Below are 20,722 nucleotides of genomic sequence, written 5' to 3'. Positions count from 1 at the left end.
TGCAGGACTTAGCAACAGACCCTCCAGAGAAATGGCAGGCACTAATTCAGAAGAAATGGACTCTGAGCTCATCTGGTTTAGGCCACTTAATAATTGATGTGTACTTTCAATGTGAAAGGTGCAATCTGAATAAAACACAATGCCATATTAATCACTTTGCCAAACAAAGTTAACCCAATCAAGTACAGTCTGTAGATAACGCATTTCCCAGAGTACTAATGTTAGTAAATATTTTATGCTACTGAACAAGCAATTAAGCCTTTAAAAGCCTAACAAAATAAACTTGATTATAAGGTCATTTGATAATGAAGTACAGACAATAAAATCACAGACTTACACACACACACACACACACACACACACACGCGCGCGCGCATGCAAGCACGCACGCACATACTTGCGGTAGGAACAGGGCCTTGGAGATCCCATTGTTACTTTTCCCAAATGAAGAACTAAGGCCAGAAAGTTTCTGTAAATCTGCCCACTGAACTCCTAGGCCACACAGAACAGCTAATCAAATGACTGTTCTAGAGCTGTGGACCATGGCTGAGGAATCTTATAAAGACAAATCTAGAGGGGCTGGAGAAATGGCTCAGTGGTTAAGAGCACTGACTGCTCTTCCAGAGGTCCTGAGTTCAATTCCCAGCAACCACATGGTGGCTCACAACCATCTGTAATGAGATCTGATGTCCTCTTCTGCTACATCTGAAGAAACCTACAGTGGATTCATATACATAAAATAAATCTTAAAAAAAAAGAAAACTTTAAGACAAATCTAGAATTCACTTATTGTGAAGGGACTTATCAAAACAATCTTAGGGTCCTCCAGGAATTGTACACACCAGTTTTGTCCAGGCAAAGGCTCACTGAGTAAAAGACATGCTATTTGTAAGTGTTGTCTGGGCATTTACAAGCAAGGCACTCTAAAAGTTACAAGCAAGCAAACAGAAACTGGAGACAAACTGGGACTTTATGCAAACATTAACATGTGACAGAGTCATGTCCAAAGCCAGAGTGGTTTCCTCCTCCCTGTGAGATCCTCGAGTGCAAAGGTAAAGCCTGCCCTTAATTCGGAAATGCGGTCCGTCATTAATGCAGAAAGCAGTTAGGGTTGACTGTAAGCTTTCATTTCTGAGTTTTGCATGTTGACGGCGATTTTTCGGTTGTCGGAGCCCTCCCTCTACCCCGTCCTCTGTGTACCTCATCTCTTTTTTTTTTTTTTGGTTCTTTTTTTCGGAGTTGGGGACCGAACCCAGGGCCTTGCGCTTCCTAGGCAAGCGCTCTACCACTGAGCTAAATCCCCAACGCTGTGTACCTCATCTCTAATGGCTTTCCCTTCCTCTCCAGGTCTTACTTCCCCTTCTTCCCGCTCCTGACCTGACTATAACGACATGGACATGGTTTGATGCTTTACTAATTTTTCGGTGGCTGTAGTTACAGAGTCATAGGCCTAGCTACCCTCTGCTTTTAAAATGAAGCAGCGTGGTTTTAGTTTTCTGCCTCTCAATGAGGAGGAGCTTTTTTTTTTTTTAAACTTTAAATGGTTCACTCTACATCTGAGAGAGATTTTCACTTGCATTTTAGAAAATGTGCCTTAGAGCCAGATCTTCCTGGGATCACGTGTGCTTTTGATTGGCTAAGTTGCTATCGTGTCCACTTGAGGAGGGGGCACAGGGTGACCCTGGTATCCACCTAGGCACAAGCCTCACTACTGCTTAGACCACAGTCAGATCTGAGGGCATAAACTGAAAGACATAGACAGAAAGATATTTTTCATCCAGCATAGAACTGTTGTACCAAGTAAAACGAAATCTCAAGGATAAATCACATTATAATTCAAGGTGGAACAAATAAATAAAGAAATCCCACTCTATGGTGAATGAAATGTTACAGAAACCTGCACTGGGATCCTACTCAACTCTCCCTTTCACAGTCACGTAAGTAAAAAGTAGGTGAGCAGGTAGGTAGGTAGGGAGTAGTCGGCAGGTAGGTAGAAAGGTAGGTATATAGACAGACAGACAGACTCTTTCATAGAATTAGCAGTGAGGATTGGATTTTTTAAGTCTGCTCTCTGGTCCCCCCAGTCCTCCCAGTGTTTAGCACAGTGACAACAGAAGAAGGAAAAAGCTTTGTCCTGTCTACGCCCATATCTAAGGTCTCCATCCTTAGATGGTGTATCTTTCTGTTCCTAATGCAGCCCAAGAAGCCTGGATTTCTATACAAATGTCTATTGTTTTCTTATGGAATGTTTCTGACGAAGTCTTAAAGATGCCTTAGATTCCTATGAAAAGTGTTTGCAAGCACACTGCCTGGAAACAATTGAGTATTATTGTCACATCGACACAACAAACACAGCAAGCCTGCCTAACCTTTAACAATGGGTGGTGGCATGATATAATTTCACGGGTCTGAAAATGTCTAACGTGTGGCTAAATATTTTGTGGCACTCTTTAAAGTGTATGTGATCTCCTGCCTACAACTCTGCTTATGTTGATACCCAGTACTAACACGTCTGGTTTGCTCTAGTCTGAAACCAGCTGAAAAGGCTCCAAGTCTAAACAGGAGAGTTAGTGAGAAGCTGCAGTAGGTGCCTCTTGAGACTTGCTTAGTCTTGCGCTTGATTTGTGGAGCACTAGAATGGACACATCTAGAAGAGTGTCAGTGCTCTGACTGTAGGAAGCAAGAAGGCTGAATCACATGTCTGAGGCTACAACCATGTGTCTGACTGCAGGCCAAGAGGAGTGAGCAGGCTTCATAAGATGTAAGACACCATTCAGCACGCAGAACAATTGGCCATGCAAACCGGTGATACTCAGAGCCTTCGTGCAGCAAGGCTTTGGATGGCACCAGATTTCCTTAGAAGGCAGACTAGGATTTCATAGGCAAAAGGGACACAGCCAGGTACTTTCCAGAGAGGTAGATTCTGCATTAGCCTGGCACTGCTAACACACTGCTGAGGAAGCTGCTGGGAAGGACGCAAACTTGACCAGGGAAAGCACTAGGAAGTCACCCTGCCCAGGCAGAGGACAGAAAAGCAGCCGAGTGTCTCAGAGGACACCTTTGGTGCTCTCTGTGGTCAAATGGCTATGAAAACCACAGGCTTCTGTTTTTCCATGAGGTATCTGTGAGAGAAAACAGGGGCTTGGAAGCTGCCCCAGCAGCCCACCATCACAGCAGGCCTTTGCAGAGCCTCAGCTGCCCTGACTCAGCCTGTCATGGATCAGGCTGGACAACACATGGTCTCTGGGACAGACAGAAAGGTGGACAGAATCCCGGGAGAGCTCAGAACCCTCCCAGCACAGGCCGCCCAGTTCAGCCTTCAAGGCAGCCCTATACCACAATTGTGAGAAGGCTGGCACTGGTCCAGGATACAACGGTAAAATTTTCACTCTGGTTTTCTTTGGCTCATCTTCAATGATAAGAAGTTCAGACCTTTTCAAAGTGTATAGATTTTTTTTTTTTCCAAGTATTTTTTTAAGTTGATTGCTTTGGGACTTACAGCAGAGAGCTTTAAGCCTTTTACTTTCTATGTTTCTTTGAGAAATGCCTTATGTAATTGGTATATCTATTTTTTTTTATTAGGGAGCTTTGGTTTGCTGTAAAGTCAATTTTATATTTTAATACTCACTGTTGCAGCGTTTCAAAGCCTTGTTGCTTATAGAGAAGTTCCTGCTTCATCTGGGAGAGTTCTCTTTTCAGCTTTTTAACCTTGTGAGAGAAACCAGGGTGGCCGTTAATGTCTATGAATGAGACAGCACATTATTTCAGCAGACACGGAGTTAGCAGACCAATCAACCCGTTACCGCAATCATTCTGTAGGGGTCCATGAGTTACATTTAAATGACCAGTGACGTGCACAGCTGCCACGGCTCACTGCCACTTACTCAGCAACACTGAAGAGCAGGACAGCACCCTGGTCTTTGCCAGTTGGGGTCACATGAGGATTCTATACCCTGGACTTCTCCCCTTCTTTTACTGGGCTCTGGGTGACCAGCCATGCCCTGGTTTCTCACACATGCGCACTGACACATGCCTCAGGGACCTCGCACTGGCTATCACACTTTGCCTGAGGCTCTGCCCAAGCCTCCCAAGGTTGACTCCTCCCATGTGTCTGAGTAAGTTCACGGTCACCTTCTCACTAGCACTTCTCAGATCTCTCCTACTCCCTGCTCTGCTTTATGAACCCAGACTACGCTTCAACAGCTGCATATGTGCTCTGTCTAGAGACAGTGAACTGCAGGAAACCATAGACATCCCAAACACCTGCAAGGGTTCTAAGCAAACCAAGTGATTAATGAATGCGTGTCACCACGCTGATAGAAACACGTATCCTGTTATGTTTTTTGGCAATAATGATGTGGCAGCTTGACAGGTTAGAAACGCTGCACATGCCTGGTGTTCAGTCGCAATCTAGTGAAGGCCTTCACATGAGCAGCAGGGACTGACTTCTACACACCAAGCGATGGCTTTAAGAAGTAAAATCTGTTGCACCATATTGTAATGTGTTTCTGAACTTTTTTTATTTATTTACTCATTCTGAAGTATTTATTGACTCTGTCCTGTGACCAGGTCTGGGCCTGAGACATGGACAGACACCGCCTTTTACTCATCCCACCCCAGGGTCCTTATTGAAGCACAGAAGAGCGGGCGGGTTCTGTACAAATAGTCACCCAGACAAACGAAGCTTTCCAAGCAGCAAGGAAAAGGGAGGTGTGTGAGGAGATACAGAGGGGTGTGGGGCTCAGGTTAGTGTGAGGGGTTGGACAGAGGTCGTCTGAGGAAACGGCATGAGGTGGGGCAAGGGGGTGAGTGAGTGTGCTCTCACCCGGCAGAAGGGAAGGGGCTCAGGGTGGGGCAAGTGCCAGATCATGAAGCCACTTGGTCTCAGGATTAAAGAATGCTCCTGTTGCTGGGTCACAAGCAAGGGGAAGCCGGGGCTACAAAAGGTCAGAGATGTAGTCTTGAAGCCATGTTGAAGATTAATACCTTATGTTAAGAGTAATGAGAACTCTGCTGTGTGTGTGTGCGTGTTGGCGTGTGTGCGTACGTGTGCGTGTGAACGTGACACAAGCTATCTGGAAAGACTCTTAATCGAGAAAAGGCCCCCATTAGATGGCCGATAGGCAAGTCTGTGCTGCATTTTCTCGAGTGACGACATTGGGATGGGCAGTGCCACCCTGGGAAGGTGTTCCTGAGTGGTACAGGAAAGAGGGTAGGATGAGGGCAGAGAGTGGGCGGTCAGAAGTGTTCCTCTGAGGCCTCTGCTTCAGTTCCTGCTTCAGTTTCCGCCCTGACTTCCCTCAGTGATGGAGTGAGCCACAGAAGTAGAGGTAAATAAACCCTTCCTTCCCCATTTTGCTTTGGTTATGTCTAGTGTTCCAACACTGCGCTGCAAAGCACACTCATGCAGGAATCATGGAGGGATTTACAGCAAGCCCTGCTCTGTGATGTCGGAGAACCAGTGATGACCACCGTGGTGGGCCAGTGGGACTGTGGTGCCTGCTTCCTGTGTGCGCCAGGATGAGGGCAACTGCTCCAGAGAGCAGAGCTCGGGCAGCAGCTCATAGGACTCTGGGAGAGAGTCAGTGTGCTTGGGGAGGCAGGGGTGGGGGTGGAGAGGTAGCAGAGATCCCTTTCAAGTACCTGGCTTGGTATCCCCGAGGAGGAAACTTCCTTCCCAAAGAGCAGGGCTAAATCTAGGAGATGCTGTGGTCGAGTGGAACACGAGGACTTGACATTCAAACAGGGTTAGAGTAGAGAAAGAAAGCAGACTTGGAGCCACGCACGATACAAATATGAGAATAGATGAGCTCACCTCAACAGTAACCGCCTCAGATACCTTCATTATCCAGGAACCCCAGACAAGGGACAAGAGAAACAGAAAGAGTTGAGGGCAGAGTGGAGGGGCGTCATGAGTGTGAGAGAGGTCAGAAGAGAAGGCCAGCACGTGTGAGTCATGTCTCTCTGTGTAAAGCACAGCATTTGGATTAAAGTAGATTAAAGTTCAGTACTATACACCTTAGAGTTCAATCTGTTGTTTCATTTGTGCCCACTTATATTTTGTCATGGAAAATAATACAAGTAATTACATTTCTAGAAGTAAGCTCAGTGCTATTAGAAGAAAGATGGCTGGGGGCCGATGGGGCCAGAGATGGACACTCTGCAATGGAAGCTGTGGTGAAGAGCAAACTGACAGACATCCTCAGATCCTGGGGCAGACATTAGCCATTCACATGCCAATGGGGCCATGAGAAATCAACCGCTCATTCCCCGGGTACAGGAATCTGAAGCTTGTGTGTATGTTTTGTTAAAAAGACAATAACCCTTCTATTTAAAACAAAACAAAGCAAAATATATCAAGAAGTCAATAGCAACTCAAAGAGACGGGTTGAGACCCATCTTTACTTTTGAAAAGAGCGGAGGTAGAATCTTATTGAGCCCATGTAGAGCTGCTGAATTAAGCCAACTAGTGTCACACACTGACAGAAAGTGGCGCCCTAAGTAGGAGTCACTGAGGATAGAATGACAGGTCAATTTAAATGTCTCAGATTCTCGGTGTCTCAGAGATACTAGCGAGCTTCACGTATACCAGTGACCAAGAGGTGAAGACACCAAACAGCCATCGACAAACACACAGAGGAAATATGGTGTGTCCCTACAATGACAGCTTTCAGGTTCACAAAAAATCAGAAGATGCTGAAGTATGTCAACATGGATGGGCCCTGAGGACACCACAGTAGATAAAGAAGCCACTCACAGCACGATTCTACTTGCACAAGCTGTGTAAGGAGACCCACGGGAGGGAGAATGGCGTCCAGGGAAGGAAGGGCATGGACAGCGCTGTTCCGTGGGCAATAAGCTTTCATTCATACAAGGTAACACGTTCCACTGTGCAACAGGGCCCCTGGGGTTAGCGATTCAGCACTGTACGCTCAACACGTGTTAGAGTCATGTTAAAGGTCTCTCTCACACACGATAAAAGCTAAAATTTTAAAAATCTAAATTTAATCCTGACCACCCTGACCTCTGACTTGTATCGTGAATGGAGCAACGACATAGGAGGCTAACCCGAGCTGCCTCAGCTTCACGTTATTCAATTTACCTAACACCGGCTAAGCACAGCGCCCCCTAGCTTACAGAGTCTGGTCATTACCCGAATGGCTCTTACTTCCCAAGTATCGATTTTAAAGTCAAATGGATTTTGTTTCTTAATTGTGAAACAATTCACTCCCATTATATTGACTAAGGAGAATGGACCTGGGTTCCAGCCAGACACTGTCCTTCAGTTTTGTGCCTCTCCTTTCCTCACCAGCTATGGGAGAGCGCGTTACTGTGTGCTCCACTCCAAGCCACCCAGCCGGAGGGTCAGGCCAGTGCTGGTCTGCATGCCGAGCGCACGCTGGAGCACATGTACACGCTGGAGCGCACGCACGCGCTCCACAGAGGCAGTAACGGATAGTTCCTCTATTCTGGTCATCATGCCAACCACTCCCATCTTCAGTTCTCCCAATTATGCGTGATGGCGACATCTAATGCTTACAATGTATGTGAGGAGTGTGGACCTGCAGAGAAAACAGTGGGGAGCCTAACAGAGAGCAGGGTGGGACCCAGGAGAAGTTCTAAAGCTACAGTTAGAGTTACAGCAAACTGGGCTACGTGAAGCCTGTGGCCTTTTCTTCCGACTTAGAAGTGTCCATATTCCTTGGTCAGACCTGATGACATGCACAGCCCCCAGCACAGAGTTGGCAGAGAGGAAGCTTCCCAGTTTTTTATCCATCAGTTTCCTCCGAATCAAACTCACAACCCAGAGTGCGAAGTCAGAGGCAAGAGATTCACGACCTTTGCACATTTCCTGCTTTCTCTACTGACTAACGTAACATAACTGACATTTTAAATTGACTTCCAAGTTATTTCTGAAAACTAGGAAGATGCCGTGATCGAGTGTGTATGGCTGGAACCCACAGCCGTTCCCCCCACTTGGCACAGTCCTGGAGCACCGTTTTAATTTAAAAGCAGGAGACTGAAGAGGATGATGAGAGGGAGAAGTAAATCCGAAACCCGGAGGCCTCTGAAAGATCAGGAGACAGGCAGGTTTCCCAGGCTTGCCCCTGAGGTGAACCCAACAGCATTAAAGCTATAATGAGCAAAGTGGTATTTTACTAATGAGCACCCTCCCTTTCACGGTCACTCCACCGTCTCGCAGGAAGCTCCTCTGTAAGACAAGAAAGGCCAACTGTCACCCTGCTGCTCCTGGAATCTCTCGACTTCTACTCCTACCCTGCTCCCAATCTGCACCATCTCATCAACTCCAGATAACAAGAGGACCAAGAACACCGTTTTTAAACTTTAAAAATACAGAGGAAAACAGAACCCCAGAAGCTGCTAGAACCATTTATGATGACTAATTAAAGGATTTTTTGCCTTATGATATAAGATGGTTTAAAAAAAATTGATACTCCAATAAAAATTTTTATAGAGCCTATGTGAAAAAATCCTAAGAACATCTAGGAAATTTGTTGTCTGAAAATAAAAATATAGAGCTATGTAAACGTTCTTTACAAACACGTAAAAACAAACCAGCAAGTTATCACATGACCCAACAATAACAAGCAATTATCTAGAGAAATGGAAACGTATCCTCTCAAACATGTATACATGCATGTCCACGGCCTCACAGATGCAGTGTCTCCGTCTGACGGAAGGAAAACATACAGTCCGTTCCTCCATACTAGAAAGGGCTGCTGCATCCCTATGTGCTGCCACACAGAAGGGGACTTTGAAACATCAGTGAAACCAAGAAGCCGACCAAAGGAGGCCGAGTGTTACACCTGACCATCTCAGTCAGTGCACTACTGCTGTGAGGAGACACCATGACCACGGTGACTCTTACTAAAGAAACCTTGAAAGTGGGACCTTGCTAACAGTTTCAGAGGTTTCTCCATTGTAGTCAGGGCAGGAAGCATGGTGGCATGAAGGCAGCATGTAGATTAGAGCAGCAGAGAAAGAACTGGGCTCGGCATGGGCTTTTGAAACCTCAAAGGCCATTAACCCACCATGACACACTGCCTCCAACAAGGCCACACCTCCTAATCCTTCTCAAATAGTGCCACTCCACTCCTGAATGACTATTATATGAGCCTATGGGGGGCCACTCTGATTTAAGCCACCATATTGACATTTGTGTGAAAACAGTCACAACATACAAATCTAGGGATGCAGGAAAAATGGTGGCTACAGTCTGCAATTTGAGTGGCTGGAGAAGAGAACTGTGTGGAATGAGGAGACACTGTTAATGGGGACAGGTTTGTTTTTAGAGGTTCAAGTGCTCTACAATTAGATTCTAGTAATAAGGGGCTCTACATAGTCTGAAACCCACCATCTGTCCATTTGATGGCTGCAAAATTTTTAATCTGTGTTATTTTAAATGAATAAAATGTTACTTAAGAAAGCCATTAAATTAAAAAATATAACAAGAAAATTTTAAAAATGGAATATATAAATAATTGATTACTTTCCAACAGGAGAAGACTGAAAACCATAGTTTCACTACAAACTGATTGAGTAGTCAAAAATACTTGGACAAACTCTCATTTCAAATTAAATCCCAAGATCCTCACAGTGTTCTGCAGGGCTTGTGTGCTGTCTTTACTTCTCTGCTGGCCCATAAGCCAGCTCTTCTCCGCACTTACTCCCAGTGATACCTGCATAGGCGACATCTGAGACTGTGCTGTACCCAGAACACCTTGCACTTTCCAACATCAGAACCTTACGCTAGCTCCTCCCACCAGACTAGCTTCTTCACTACCCTTGCAAATCTGGTAAATGTCACCTTCTGAGTGGCACCCACCCTGAATACCTGGCTGGAACCTGAGACCAAGTCTCCTTTGTTACTCATACTCTATTCAGTAGGGCTACTCGGTGTGAACACTTAAGACAGAGTAAAGACGGCTGTTAGGAGGTAAGAGTGCTTGCTGTACACGTCTGACAATTCCTGGAACCCACACACAAGTGAGAGTGAGTGGGCTCCACAAGGTGTCCTCTGACACACACACGCACGCACAGTTTTAAAGACACGAGTAGAAGCTCCACCTTGTCTATTGGAGAGGTTCTTCCCATTGCTATGTTACATTTTAAATCATATTCGGATGTGTATTCCTAGGAAGAAACCCAAGTTGGTCATAATACAGTATTTTTAAATGTTGCTGTGATTACTTTAGGATTTTGGCATCTAGGCTTATATACCTGACATATACAGTTTTAGAATTCTCATCCAATCCACATATACAAGTCGCTGTTAAACTTGAACTTGTTTAATCTTGTTTCTCAGAAATCCCAACGTTTGTACAATGCGGCTTGCTTTGTGTTGTTTGTTTGTTTGACTGACTCTCACTATATAGTTCTGGCCAAGCTGGCCTTCAACTCAGAGAGATTCACCAGCTTCTGATTCCCAAGATCATGTGCCACTCCGCCTAGCTTGAGTCAATTTTGATCAATAATTTAAAATTTTTTCATTTCATCTGAAATTCTAGATGTAATAAGTATGAGTTTCTTATGATATTTGCTATTTTGGAAGTGACAGTCTTTTGTGCTTTTTTAAAAAAGATTTATTATGTATACAGTGTTTGGCCTGTATACCTGCAGGCCAGAAGAGGGCACCAGCTCTCATTACAGATGGTCGTGACCCACCATGTGGTTGCTGGGAATTGAACTCAGGACCTCTGGAAGAGCAACCAGTGCTCTTAACCTCTGGGCCATCTCTCCAGCCCTCTTTTGTGTTTTTTGACTTTTTTCCTTCTTTTTGATTCTTTCTCACTTTCAAGTCAGTCCTGACAGCCAGCTGTCCGTTCAGTGAAGGGTGCACAGCAGCAAGGACACAGAAGCAGCCTGGCTGTCCATCCGCAGAGGCCCAGTGAAGGTGCAGCGCACACACACAATGGGCTGTATTTGGTCACAAGGAGAAATGAAATGCACAGGGAAACTGGCAGACTTGGAATCAGTACTGAGGAAGCCCATACTCATGAAGACAGATACTACACGCTCTCTCTCCTATGCAGAGCCTAGCACCTGTGAAGGTAGGGCCTATATGTCATGAAACTAGAAAGGGTACCAGCAGAGCAAAAACATCACAGATGACATGTAAGACCAGACAAAAGACTACTGGGAACCGAAACATATGCAATCTTTTCTATTAAAGAACATATTTTAATCTATGTGGGATGATAGATTGATCCTAGGGTTAGGTGGCAGAAGCAGGGTGATCTCTATGAAGTCAAGGCCAGCCTGGTCTATATAATGAGTTCTAGGCCAGCCAGTGCTACATGGTGAGACTCAGTTTCAAAAAAATGGTTTAAAATACAGGTTTACTTATTCTTTTATAATTTCAAACAAGCACACAATGTATTTCAAGCATATTCACTCCCTTGGCCCGATAAAGTGCCTTAATCTAAAATAATTCCCTTCAGTGTACTTTAAATTCTTTTTCCTGTTCTGCCTGGCTGTTTGTCCAGGCTTTATAGAACTATCAACGCTGACCATTTACAGTGGATGTCTCCGCCAGCCACACCGGCTGTTCAGACTACATTCTTTCCTAGAGACATCAACTCCATTTAATTTTGCAAATTGCTCCAAGCATGGAGGGAATTGAGAGTCGGAGTGGAGAGGCCGTGACTCACAGTGAGAAGAGTGAGAATCCCCCAACGACACAATGTCAGTGAAGGAATTCATGTGATCTGTTATTTAGCCTGCAGTACAGCGCCCGTAAAATTGGACTAAGAGGTCAAATCATCTGAGAAAAAGAGAAATAAAATATCACTAAGTCCAAGATATGATTGTTATATCTTTTCAAGGACTGGCACTGATTTTTTGAGGGAAAAGAGGGTACAAATGTGTTTCTGGTAGAAATCCTTATATTTATTGCTAAGCTAAAGTTATGATCTTTTACACTGGTACAGAATTTATTTGATACAAGATTAGATTTTCTCTGCTATAAATTTCTTATTGATTTAAAATTAACATTGTTACTCTCCTCAGAAATGGCTGAAAATAGTTAACGGACAACAGTCCAGATTACCTTATATAGATAGATGGTTTTCAAAAACGTCAGAAACCCACAAATTATGATATTTATTGTTATTTATCTGCTCCTAACAGTTCCCCTTTGGTGGATTTAACAAAGAAATTAAGCGTCTCTACCTCCAGGTGAGGTTATACCTTATGGCTAAGCAGCCACTGGGCAGAAACTGCCTATTTCACCACAGACTAACACTGTCCACAATGGGACACATTGCAGAATAGTTGACTGATAATCTTTGCTGACCCAGAATTATCTATCAGCCCTTCCAGATTTCTGCATTTCAAAGGTCCGTCAGCTGATCCTGGGTCAGAAGGCTGAAGACTTGTGCTCACATGCTGCTGACAGGCGACTGTGCTAGTGGAGATCTGTCTCTACAACCTGTCTCGGTTCTGGAAGCTGCGTTGGGCTTTCTATGTGTATAGATATTTGATCATTCTCAGATTTCTGATGGAGTAGAATTGAGCTGAAATAAATAATAATGATAAAAAAATCTTCGGGTGTTTGAAAATGAAGCAAATACTATACTGACTTCCAGAGAGGGAGGAGAATATTTGGAAACACACGATAGCAAAAACCCAAAGTCTATGGGATGGAAGCACAAGTCATTAAGTATTAAGGGATTCAGAGCTGATGCAAATATTTGGAAACCAGAGTTACAACTCTTTGGCAATATCCATCGAAAAACAGGGCGTGGGTCTGTCTGTTCTAAGGTACTCGCTAGGCAAGCACTCGGACAGCTAAGCTAGCCCTGCTAAACGATGGGCTCAGTGTGACAAGCCAATCTCACTCTTATCTCAGAAACATGTACACGTGGCTGGGCACATTAATCCCAGCACTCGGGAGGCAGAGGCAGAGACAGGTGGGTGGTCTCTGTGAGTTCAAGACCAGCCTGGTCTACATAGTGAGTCCTGAGACAGCCAGGGCTGCACAGAGAAACCCTGTCTCCAAACCCCACCCCCCACCAAGAAAAAAAAAATGTATGGTATGTACAAAGAGGCCTAGTTATCAGTGAGCAGAACCCTGAATGAATGGTCACACATAGGGGCACAGTAGAGATCTGTGCCTCCCAAAGCAGCACTTATGTAACTGTAAACATGGATGGGAATGTGGATGGACCTTGAAATAACACCGTGGAGCCACATAGGAGCCCAAATGCTAAGGAAGGCACTAGACCCTGCTAGCAAGGCGAGCGTGGCTCCAGGGCGAGTGGCTGTGAGGGCAGCGTGAGAGCATGCACACGGCATTTGGGTTATGATGGAAAGATGCCTCAAGACCCTGGAGCTTATTAATATGAGAAATTTGCTCATGCACAGCCCATATGATCCCCCGACCAAGGGTAAACCAGATTGGCATTTAGCAGCCTGATCAAAATAATTAAGCAATGATCGGGAAATAATTCTTCCTGAGGAAGACAGACAGACAGACAGACAGACAGACAGACCAGGTAGTGGAAGTTGCAGGCACCTTTTTAAATACCAGGACATCTATCTGATGAAAGAACAAAGCAGCTTAGAAGACAGAGAGGGAAAGTAAATTATCATTTGCAAGGTTTCCCTTGCAGTCAAAGAAAAGCCAACACCAGTCACAAAGGTAAGCCTAGTCTAAGGCCAGACGACTTGAGGGTACCAGAACTCATTTGATCTCTGAAGCTAAGCAGGGTCAGGCCTGGTTAGAACTTGGATGGGAGACCAAAGTAATCCAAACTTCAAACAAAGGAGAAAGACTACCATCAGGGCGGAGTGAAGAGGTTCCTTCAGAGACAAAACTGGGAGATGACCACACATGCTTCCTTCATGACTTGAAGCTTCTACACACTTGTCCAATCACAGACTACAGTAAACGCCATCTTACCCTTAATCGTGTGGTGGAGATCTCAGCTTTTAAAATATCAGGATCATATTTAGTGCTAGATGAAGACCCTGAGAAGACTTTAAGAGAGAAAAAATTACTTATAAATTGCAATAATCATAAGCTTACAATTAACAAGCAAGGCTTAGGGGCTGGACCTGGCATTTCAGCCACACCTGTAACACTAGTAAGATGGGAGGCTGAGGCAGAAAGATTGCAGCATCAAGTCCTTCTTGGGCTAAAGGGAAGGTTCAAGGGCAGCTTAAACAACTTAGTGAGATCCTGGCTTACAATAGAAAGTGAGAGGCTTGGAGAAATAGCTCCGTGGTCCAGCACATGCCAGCACACGCAGCCCTTCCTGGTTCCTGTGACACAGAGGGCCGAGACTGATGATGTCCTTCTTTATGGATCTGGTTTTTCTCTCTGAGGGGATAGGGTCTCATGCTTACTTCAAACCTACTTTATTTTTTGAAACAGGGTCTAACTATGTAGCCCAGGCTAGACTCAAAGCTGTAGTGATTCTCCTGCCTCAGCCTTCCAAATGCAAGGATCACTGGTATGAGCCACCAGGGCTGGCTCTTCAAGCCTTTGGCACACTAGGAACAAAGCAAAACAAAACCCCAGGATACAAAAAATACTGCAAAGGACCTTGTCCTGGGTCCGTAAGGGAACCAACGCTGTGCTTTGTAGCCTCTGAGCCCATCAGAGCTGCTCCTTTAAATAATTCCTGCTCCAGATGAGTGGCAGTAGAAAAGAGGAGGCAGAAGTCCAGTAGTCCCAGCTCCCTTGTAACAACAGTGAGCAGGAGTCCCTTTTAAATGACTCAGATTTGGGCTCAAAGAGTGTTTGCTGCGTTCAGAGGTTCAGAGTTCAGTTCTGAGCACCCAAACTGGGCAGCTCACAACTATGTACGGCTCTGACCTACTTTGCTTGTTCTGACAGAGAAATTTACTCATAAACCAATGGCAACCAGGCAGAAGCATCTGGAGAAACAGAAGGTTTGTCCAATGCCCAAAAGGGGAGATTTGCTCCTCAAGTGAGGGCGGGGCATTTCCCTGGGCAATGTGCAGGGTGGGAGCTCATCTCCATGGCTTGAGAAGGCTCAAGACTTAAGCACAGCAGTGTGAGCGGCTGTCACCTCTCTCTCCATCCCACCCCCGGATGTGGAGTATAAACAGTACGCACGGCTTGTGTGAGAGCTTGACTTTTCTTTGTAGGCATCATTTAACCGCACATATTCATCAAGAGCTAGCGCCAGCCTCTGCTCCTTCACGTGGTACAGTTCCTTTTGCGTCCTGAGTGCATCCTGAGCCACGGAGAGATAGTCTTTGAGCATCTTCTCCTGCTCGCCCCTCCACTGCTTTCTCGGATCTTCAATCTGTGTGGTTTCTGAAAAGACAGTAGGTGGGAATTTGTGTTGGGATTTCACTGTTTGTGGGATCATTCATCAAGAGACTCGCTAGTTCGTATTCTTGTATCCTGTAAAGCATCTGCTGAAAACATCTAAGAAGTGACTTGTTTAAAACCTGGACATGGCTGTTCTCTTTATTGACTCTGAAGCCAACCCTTGTCCCTTCATCTGCAGTCCTTGACCACAGTGCACTGCAACTATAAGCCCTTCCCTCAGATGTCACCCATCAGATCATCCCTTTGGGAATTCTCTGGCTCCCCGACACCCCAAAAAACAAGAGCCAAATTATCAGCATCCAAGGTCATGGATACTCTGAGCCAAATGGACTTCTCAAGGCCGCACACACGCCACTGACCTAACACGGGACTCTTGTCCTCCTACACTACACGAGCACCGCTCTGGCTCCTGGCCACAGACGACCACTGTCCTCAAACCACAGCAGTAAAAACCAATAACAACAAATCAAAAGGACATTTGACTCTAACAGCAGTCTTACTCAATTATTACATACCTGTCGATCTATAAATATGGGGACTTAAGTTTCCTGGTTATTTTTCGATGAATTCATCTTTTATTGCATTTACCAAAAATATCAGTAACTCTGTGGTAGACTAGAAAATGTAACACCAAAGCCACCTTGCTCTTGCTCTGAGGAGGAAGTTCTTGAGTGAGTGTAAAATTCTCTGAACCAGGAATACCATGCCAGTGGGACATGGGCTTTGGGAGGGGTCACCCTAGCCCTTTTATTTTATAATAAATGTATTTGCCAAATACTGGGGCAAGAAGAACCCATGTGCTGGTGTCTACAAGGCAAACTGTGGCATTTGTGAAGCCTCAAGGAGGCTAGTGCAGGTTGGCTAAGAGACCACCTCAAAATGTCCACACTGACAAAAGTCCCAAAGAATACACACTCTTGGCTGGAGAGGAGGTGAAGAAGCTCACAGCACCAGTGAAGTATGTGATAAACTGTGAAGCAATGGCATCACACACTGTAAGTGATCAAAATTTATGGGGTTGGAGAGATGGCTCAATGGTCAGAGCACTGGCAGCTCTTACAGGGGACCTGGGTTCGATTCCCACCATCCATACAGTGGCTTACACTCATTTTACAGTTCCAACTACAGACCTCCGCCTAGCTCCCACGGGCACTGCACTTAAATGGTAGACACATGCAGGCAAAACAGTAATAAAAATACATTTTTAAAAGATCAAAATTTCAAACTGCTAGTACCAAGGTGCTGGAAGGAGCATGAAGGAACTACAACTCTCATTCACTGTGGTTAGAAATGTCCAACGCAATAATTGTTTCATAAAACACTTCGCTTACTGTCAGACAGGCCAGCATTCAGGAACCTATTCACTCAGGAACTCCGAGAACACGTATTAATAGAAATGTATGAATAAAAGTTATTAGCCGCTGTATTCACAGCAGACAAAGGCCACCACTGCAGTATTCAATCTTGGTATATTCATACAATAAATACTACTCAGCAATGAAAAGAAAAAGATACTAGCAATGAGCATACTCTCAGACGCCAAACCGTACTCACTGTGTAAGCAAGTATACCAAATCCTGGCCAAAAGCAGATCAAGACCAAAGACAGAAGCCGATCCATGGTTACCTGGGAAGCCATGACACTCACTGTAGCAGAGGGCAAGCGTCCTTACTGAGGGGCAGAAACATTACATTCATCTCTTGGTTATCACAAAGGTTATGTGATGTACACCTCTTAAAACCCATGAGCTGTATGCTGAAAACAGATACAAATCATTGTACTACACCTTAACAGAGCTGACTGAAGGGGTTAGGGATGTGGCTCATGGGTAGTGCTTGCCTAACAAGTTGTCTGTCTCCCTCCTTCCTTGGAATGCAGAAGAAAAAGTTGCTTTTAATAAATAAGGTTATAGGGCTGGAGAGATGGCTCAGTGGTTAAGAGCACTGACTGCTCTTCCAGAGGTCCTGAGTTCAATTCCCAGCAACCACATGGTGGCTCACAACCATCTGTAATGGGATCTGATGTCCTCTTCTGGTGTGTCTGAAGACAGCTACAGTGTACTTGCATACATAAAGTAATTAAGTGAATAAAAAAAATCCTTTCTTTAAAAAAAGTGTAAGGTTTAAAGTTGATTACATATAATTTTAAAGGCTCGGATGGATGGCATTAAAGACACAGGGCTAGAAAAATGGCCCAGTGATCTAAGACACTTGTTGCACTTGCAGAGAACCTAGGTTCAATTCACAGCACCCACAAGGTAGCCCACAACCTTCTCTAACTCCAATACTGGGAAACCTGACACCCTTTTTTGATCTGGGCACCAGGCATGCACATGGTGCACATACACAGACATAGGTGTACATGGTGCACATACATAGATATACACATACACATAGGGGCAAACATTCCTAGACATAAAATAAATTTTAAAACTTTGAGAACTGAGGAGGTGTTCATTTGTCCATGGACGGACACTTCAGGGGCCAGACTCTCCTGGGAATGTGTGACGTGGCCTCCAGATGTAAGCTGTGACATTAAACTGAAGCAGTTCAGACAAGGAAGGCTCTTAGAGCTGAGAGGCCCTGGGTGATTCACAAAGAGGCCTAGCTCAGTAGGACATGGAACCACGGCCTCGGACGTACAGATCTTGCTCCATATTCACTGCTAACAAAAGCTGAACTTCCTCTAAAGCACAAATGTGAAAACTTATTTTAAAAATAAAAATATCGGGGTTGGGGATTTAGCTCAGTAGTAGAACGCTTGCCTAGCAAGCGCAAGGTCCTGGGTTCGGTCCCCAGCTCTGAAAAAAAAGAAAAAAAAATATTTACGTATACAAAAGATATCCATCTCATGTCATTACTAGGGGTTAATACACGCTACAGCCACTATCCCAACAGGACAATAACATGTCCTGAACGGGCAGACCCTCAGGACATAATCTCACGGAGCAAACCACACAGAGCAGCCATGTGGAGAATAAGGAAGGGGGGCAGAGATCCCCCAGTGAGGGTCTGAAGTGCTCAACTGTATGTGCATATATTCATTGCAACATGGGTCTTTGCTATTCTGATAGTGGGTACTTAATTCATAGGACAGTACTCTGGCTTACAGTACAGAACCCATCACATAACAAACAGGAATTTCTGGTCCTAAAGTCTTCTTGGGCTACAGAGGGGATGTGAGGAGACCTCTGGCCAGCAGCAGCAAGGAGTGCTGCCAAGAACCAGAGCCTGAATTTAGAACAGTCTTCTCCAGCAGCACCCAGGGACGACTGCAGCCTGGCACCCTATTGTAGGGCTGTGAAAGAAAACTGTAGCCAGGACAGTTAAGCTTCGCCTGATTCATGACCCAGAGGAACTGTAAGATAACAAGGATTAGTACTTTGTCATCATGAGATATGTAACTATTAAACCAATCAAGTGAAGAGATGCAAAGATGTTTTAAATTAAATAGTAAGCAGGCAACCATCCCTTCAGTGAGTCCTTTTTGTCCCCATGTTTGGGAAACTGGTATACTTTATTAAATATTTGTCAACAGTGAAAGGCCATGAAATACTGCTACAACACTGACACTCAAATTAATGAATTCAAACGCGAGCACGCGACAACAAGCTATTAGTATTTTGTGTGCTAATAATGTGTTCTGGATGAGTCCGGAGCAGCTCAGGCAGACTGGCTTGAATTTGTTACGAGAGGCAGGAAACATTTATATTTCTGAATTATCGCACAATTCAAATATGAACTGTGAAAGAGGACTCCCAAAGGCGTCTTCGAAGGTTTCATAAAGCAAGACGAGGCTTCATCTCCATCTGTTATATTTGCTGAACAGATTTGAAAAGAATATTTATTAAATGTAAACACGCGAGGAGAGTGTGCTTTACAAATGTGGTATTTTTTTTATTAAGACCTACTGCCCTTGGGAGATCACTATATCATAATGCAATGCAATTTGCATGCTGTCTGCTCTATTAAGGAAGTAATATACTACATTTTGAAACATCACATATCTCAAGAGAATTCATACCCCATCAGTTTCATAGATGTGGGACTTTACAGATAGGAAATACAAAACCTTATTACGGAAGACAATATTACACTTCAGAGAATAGTGTTTCTGTCTATACTGCAGACTTCTACTCTTCCTGCTGTGTTCAAAAGAATGGATGAAATAAATATGAACAACTTTTCTTATCTTTCACTTTATAAAGTATCTGCAAAATTTACCGTTGCTCACTTGTCCCACATACAGTGATTAAGCCACCTACTAGATGATTAAATAAAATAAGGTGTTGGAGGAAATCATTGCACACAAAGTAAATCCCCAAACCCCACGAATCTCCAGAAAAAGATGGTTAATTATATAGCAATGTAGAGAGGGCAGGGTTTCATCTGGCTGAAAAAGGATGATGCCAGTGAATCCCGCAGGAATTAAACAGAACACCAAAAAGTCCCAGGCAAGCGGACCTAGCCCCTTGCGCTTCTGCAGTCCTGATTCACACGGGTCAGACACTTAGTGTCCTTTATTCTTCTATCAAGCCCCATGTTCTCAGCTTGCTGAAGCCTTTGGCTCTTCCTGTCCTTCTCCTGTCCCCTAAACTCCACCAGAGGCTATCTTTCTCCTGTTAGCTCACCCAACCTTTGAGAGTCAGCTAGCACTTCCTGCAGGCAGCACAGGAACACCTCAGAAGAGGGGGGCTCCTACCTGCCCCTGCTCTTCCTGTCCCCCCACCCCTGACCTTTCCGTGCAATGGCGATCCTTCTCACATCAAGTGGGAAACTCGCTTTGTAAGCAACAGTATGTCGCAGAAGAATCTACGCAAACGCACACAAGGATCTTAGCTATATTTTAGAAATCGCCTGACAGAAATGTGAGGCCCGCTGCCAAAGGGTTGCTCTGTCAGCTTCCACTCCCGGCCTTCACACTGCCAGACCAGTTACTTTACCAGTGGGCAAACGCGGCCAGAAAGACCACTTGGCTTTTGAAGGTGATCACTCTCTCTGGTTGGACTGCAGGCCTCCTGTACAGGTTCCATGCCTGGTACTGTAAACCTGGCCAAGAACCCAGGACTGGGAAGCTCACTGGTCCCAACATAAACCTACTATTACCACTGCTCTGCTGAATGGACACAGGATCAGATTGCTCTCTATAAATTCCTACCTCTGTCCCCATAGATTACTGTGACTCAGACCTCACAGGAAAGCCTCACTGTACAGCGGATAACACACTGCTCACTCACGAGCATCAAGCACGGGTGTCTGAGCAGTGTTCAGCCATGAGTGAGAGTTTATATCACTCCTCTCCTCATGGCCCAGGGAAAATCGGGGAAGAGGAAGCAAAACTGTAGAGGCAGAGGTCAGGGAGAACCCGGGCAAGACTGTCTTCTGGGCCTGACAG

At 44.9% G+C, this 20,722-nt stretch overlaps 1 protein-coding gene across 1 annotated transcript in view; it reads right to left on the bottom strand.

The window, feature by feature from the left end:
• The window catches only part of Wwc2 (WW and C2 domain containing 2), a 160,599-nt gene that overhangs the window by 54,421 nt on the left and 85,456 nt on the right, over nucleotides 1-20,722 (bottom strand). Inside the window, exons 3-5 of the mRNA XM_032918623.1 lie at nucleotides 15,107-15,310; nucleotides 13,925-14,001; nucleotides 3,629-3,708 (exon numbers count right to left, since the gene is read on the bottom strand). Of these exons, the coding sequence (XP_032774514.1) occupies nucleotides 3,629-3,708; nucleotides 13,925-14,001; nucleotides 15,107-15,310 (361 nt within the window). The remainder of the gene's footprint in view (nucleotides 1-3,628; nucleotides 3,709-13,924; nucleotides 14,002-15,106; nucleotides 15,311-20,722) is intronic.

This window comes from Rattus rattus, chromosome 13 (genome assembly GCF_011064425.1).
Source record: "Rattus rattus isolate New Zealand chromosome 13, Rrattus_CSIRO_v1, whole genome shotgun sequence".
In the NCBI taxonomy this organism is placed as follows: domain Eukaryota; kingdom Metazoa; phylum Chordata; class Mammalia; order Rodentia; family Muridae; genus Rattus; species Rattus rattus.
The sequence above is the reverse complement of the archived record's forward strand: the minus strand, read 5'-3'. Positions and strand labels throughout refer to the sequence as shown.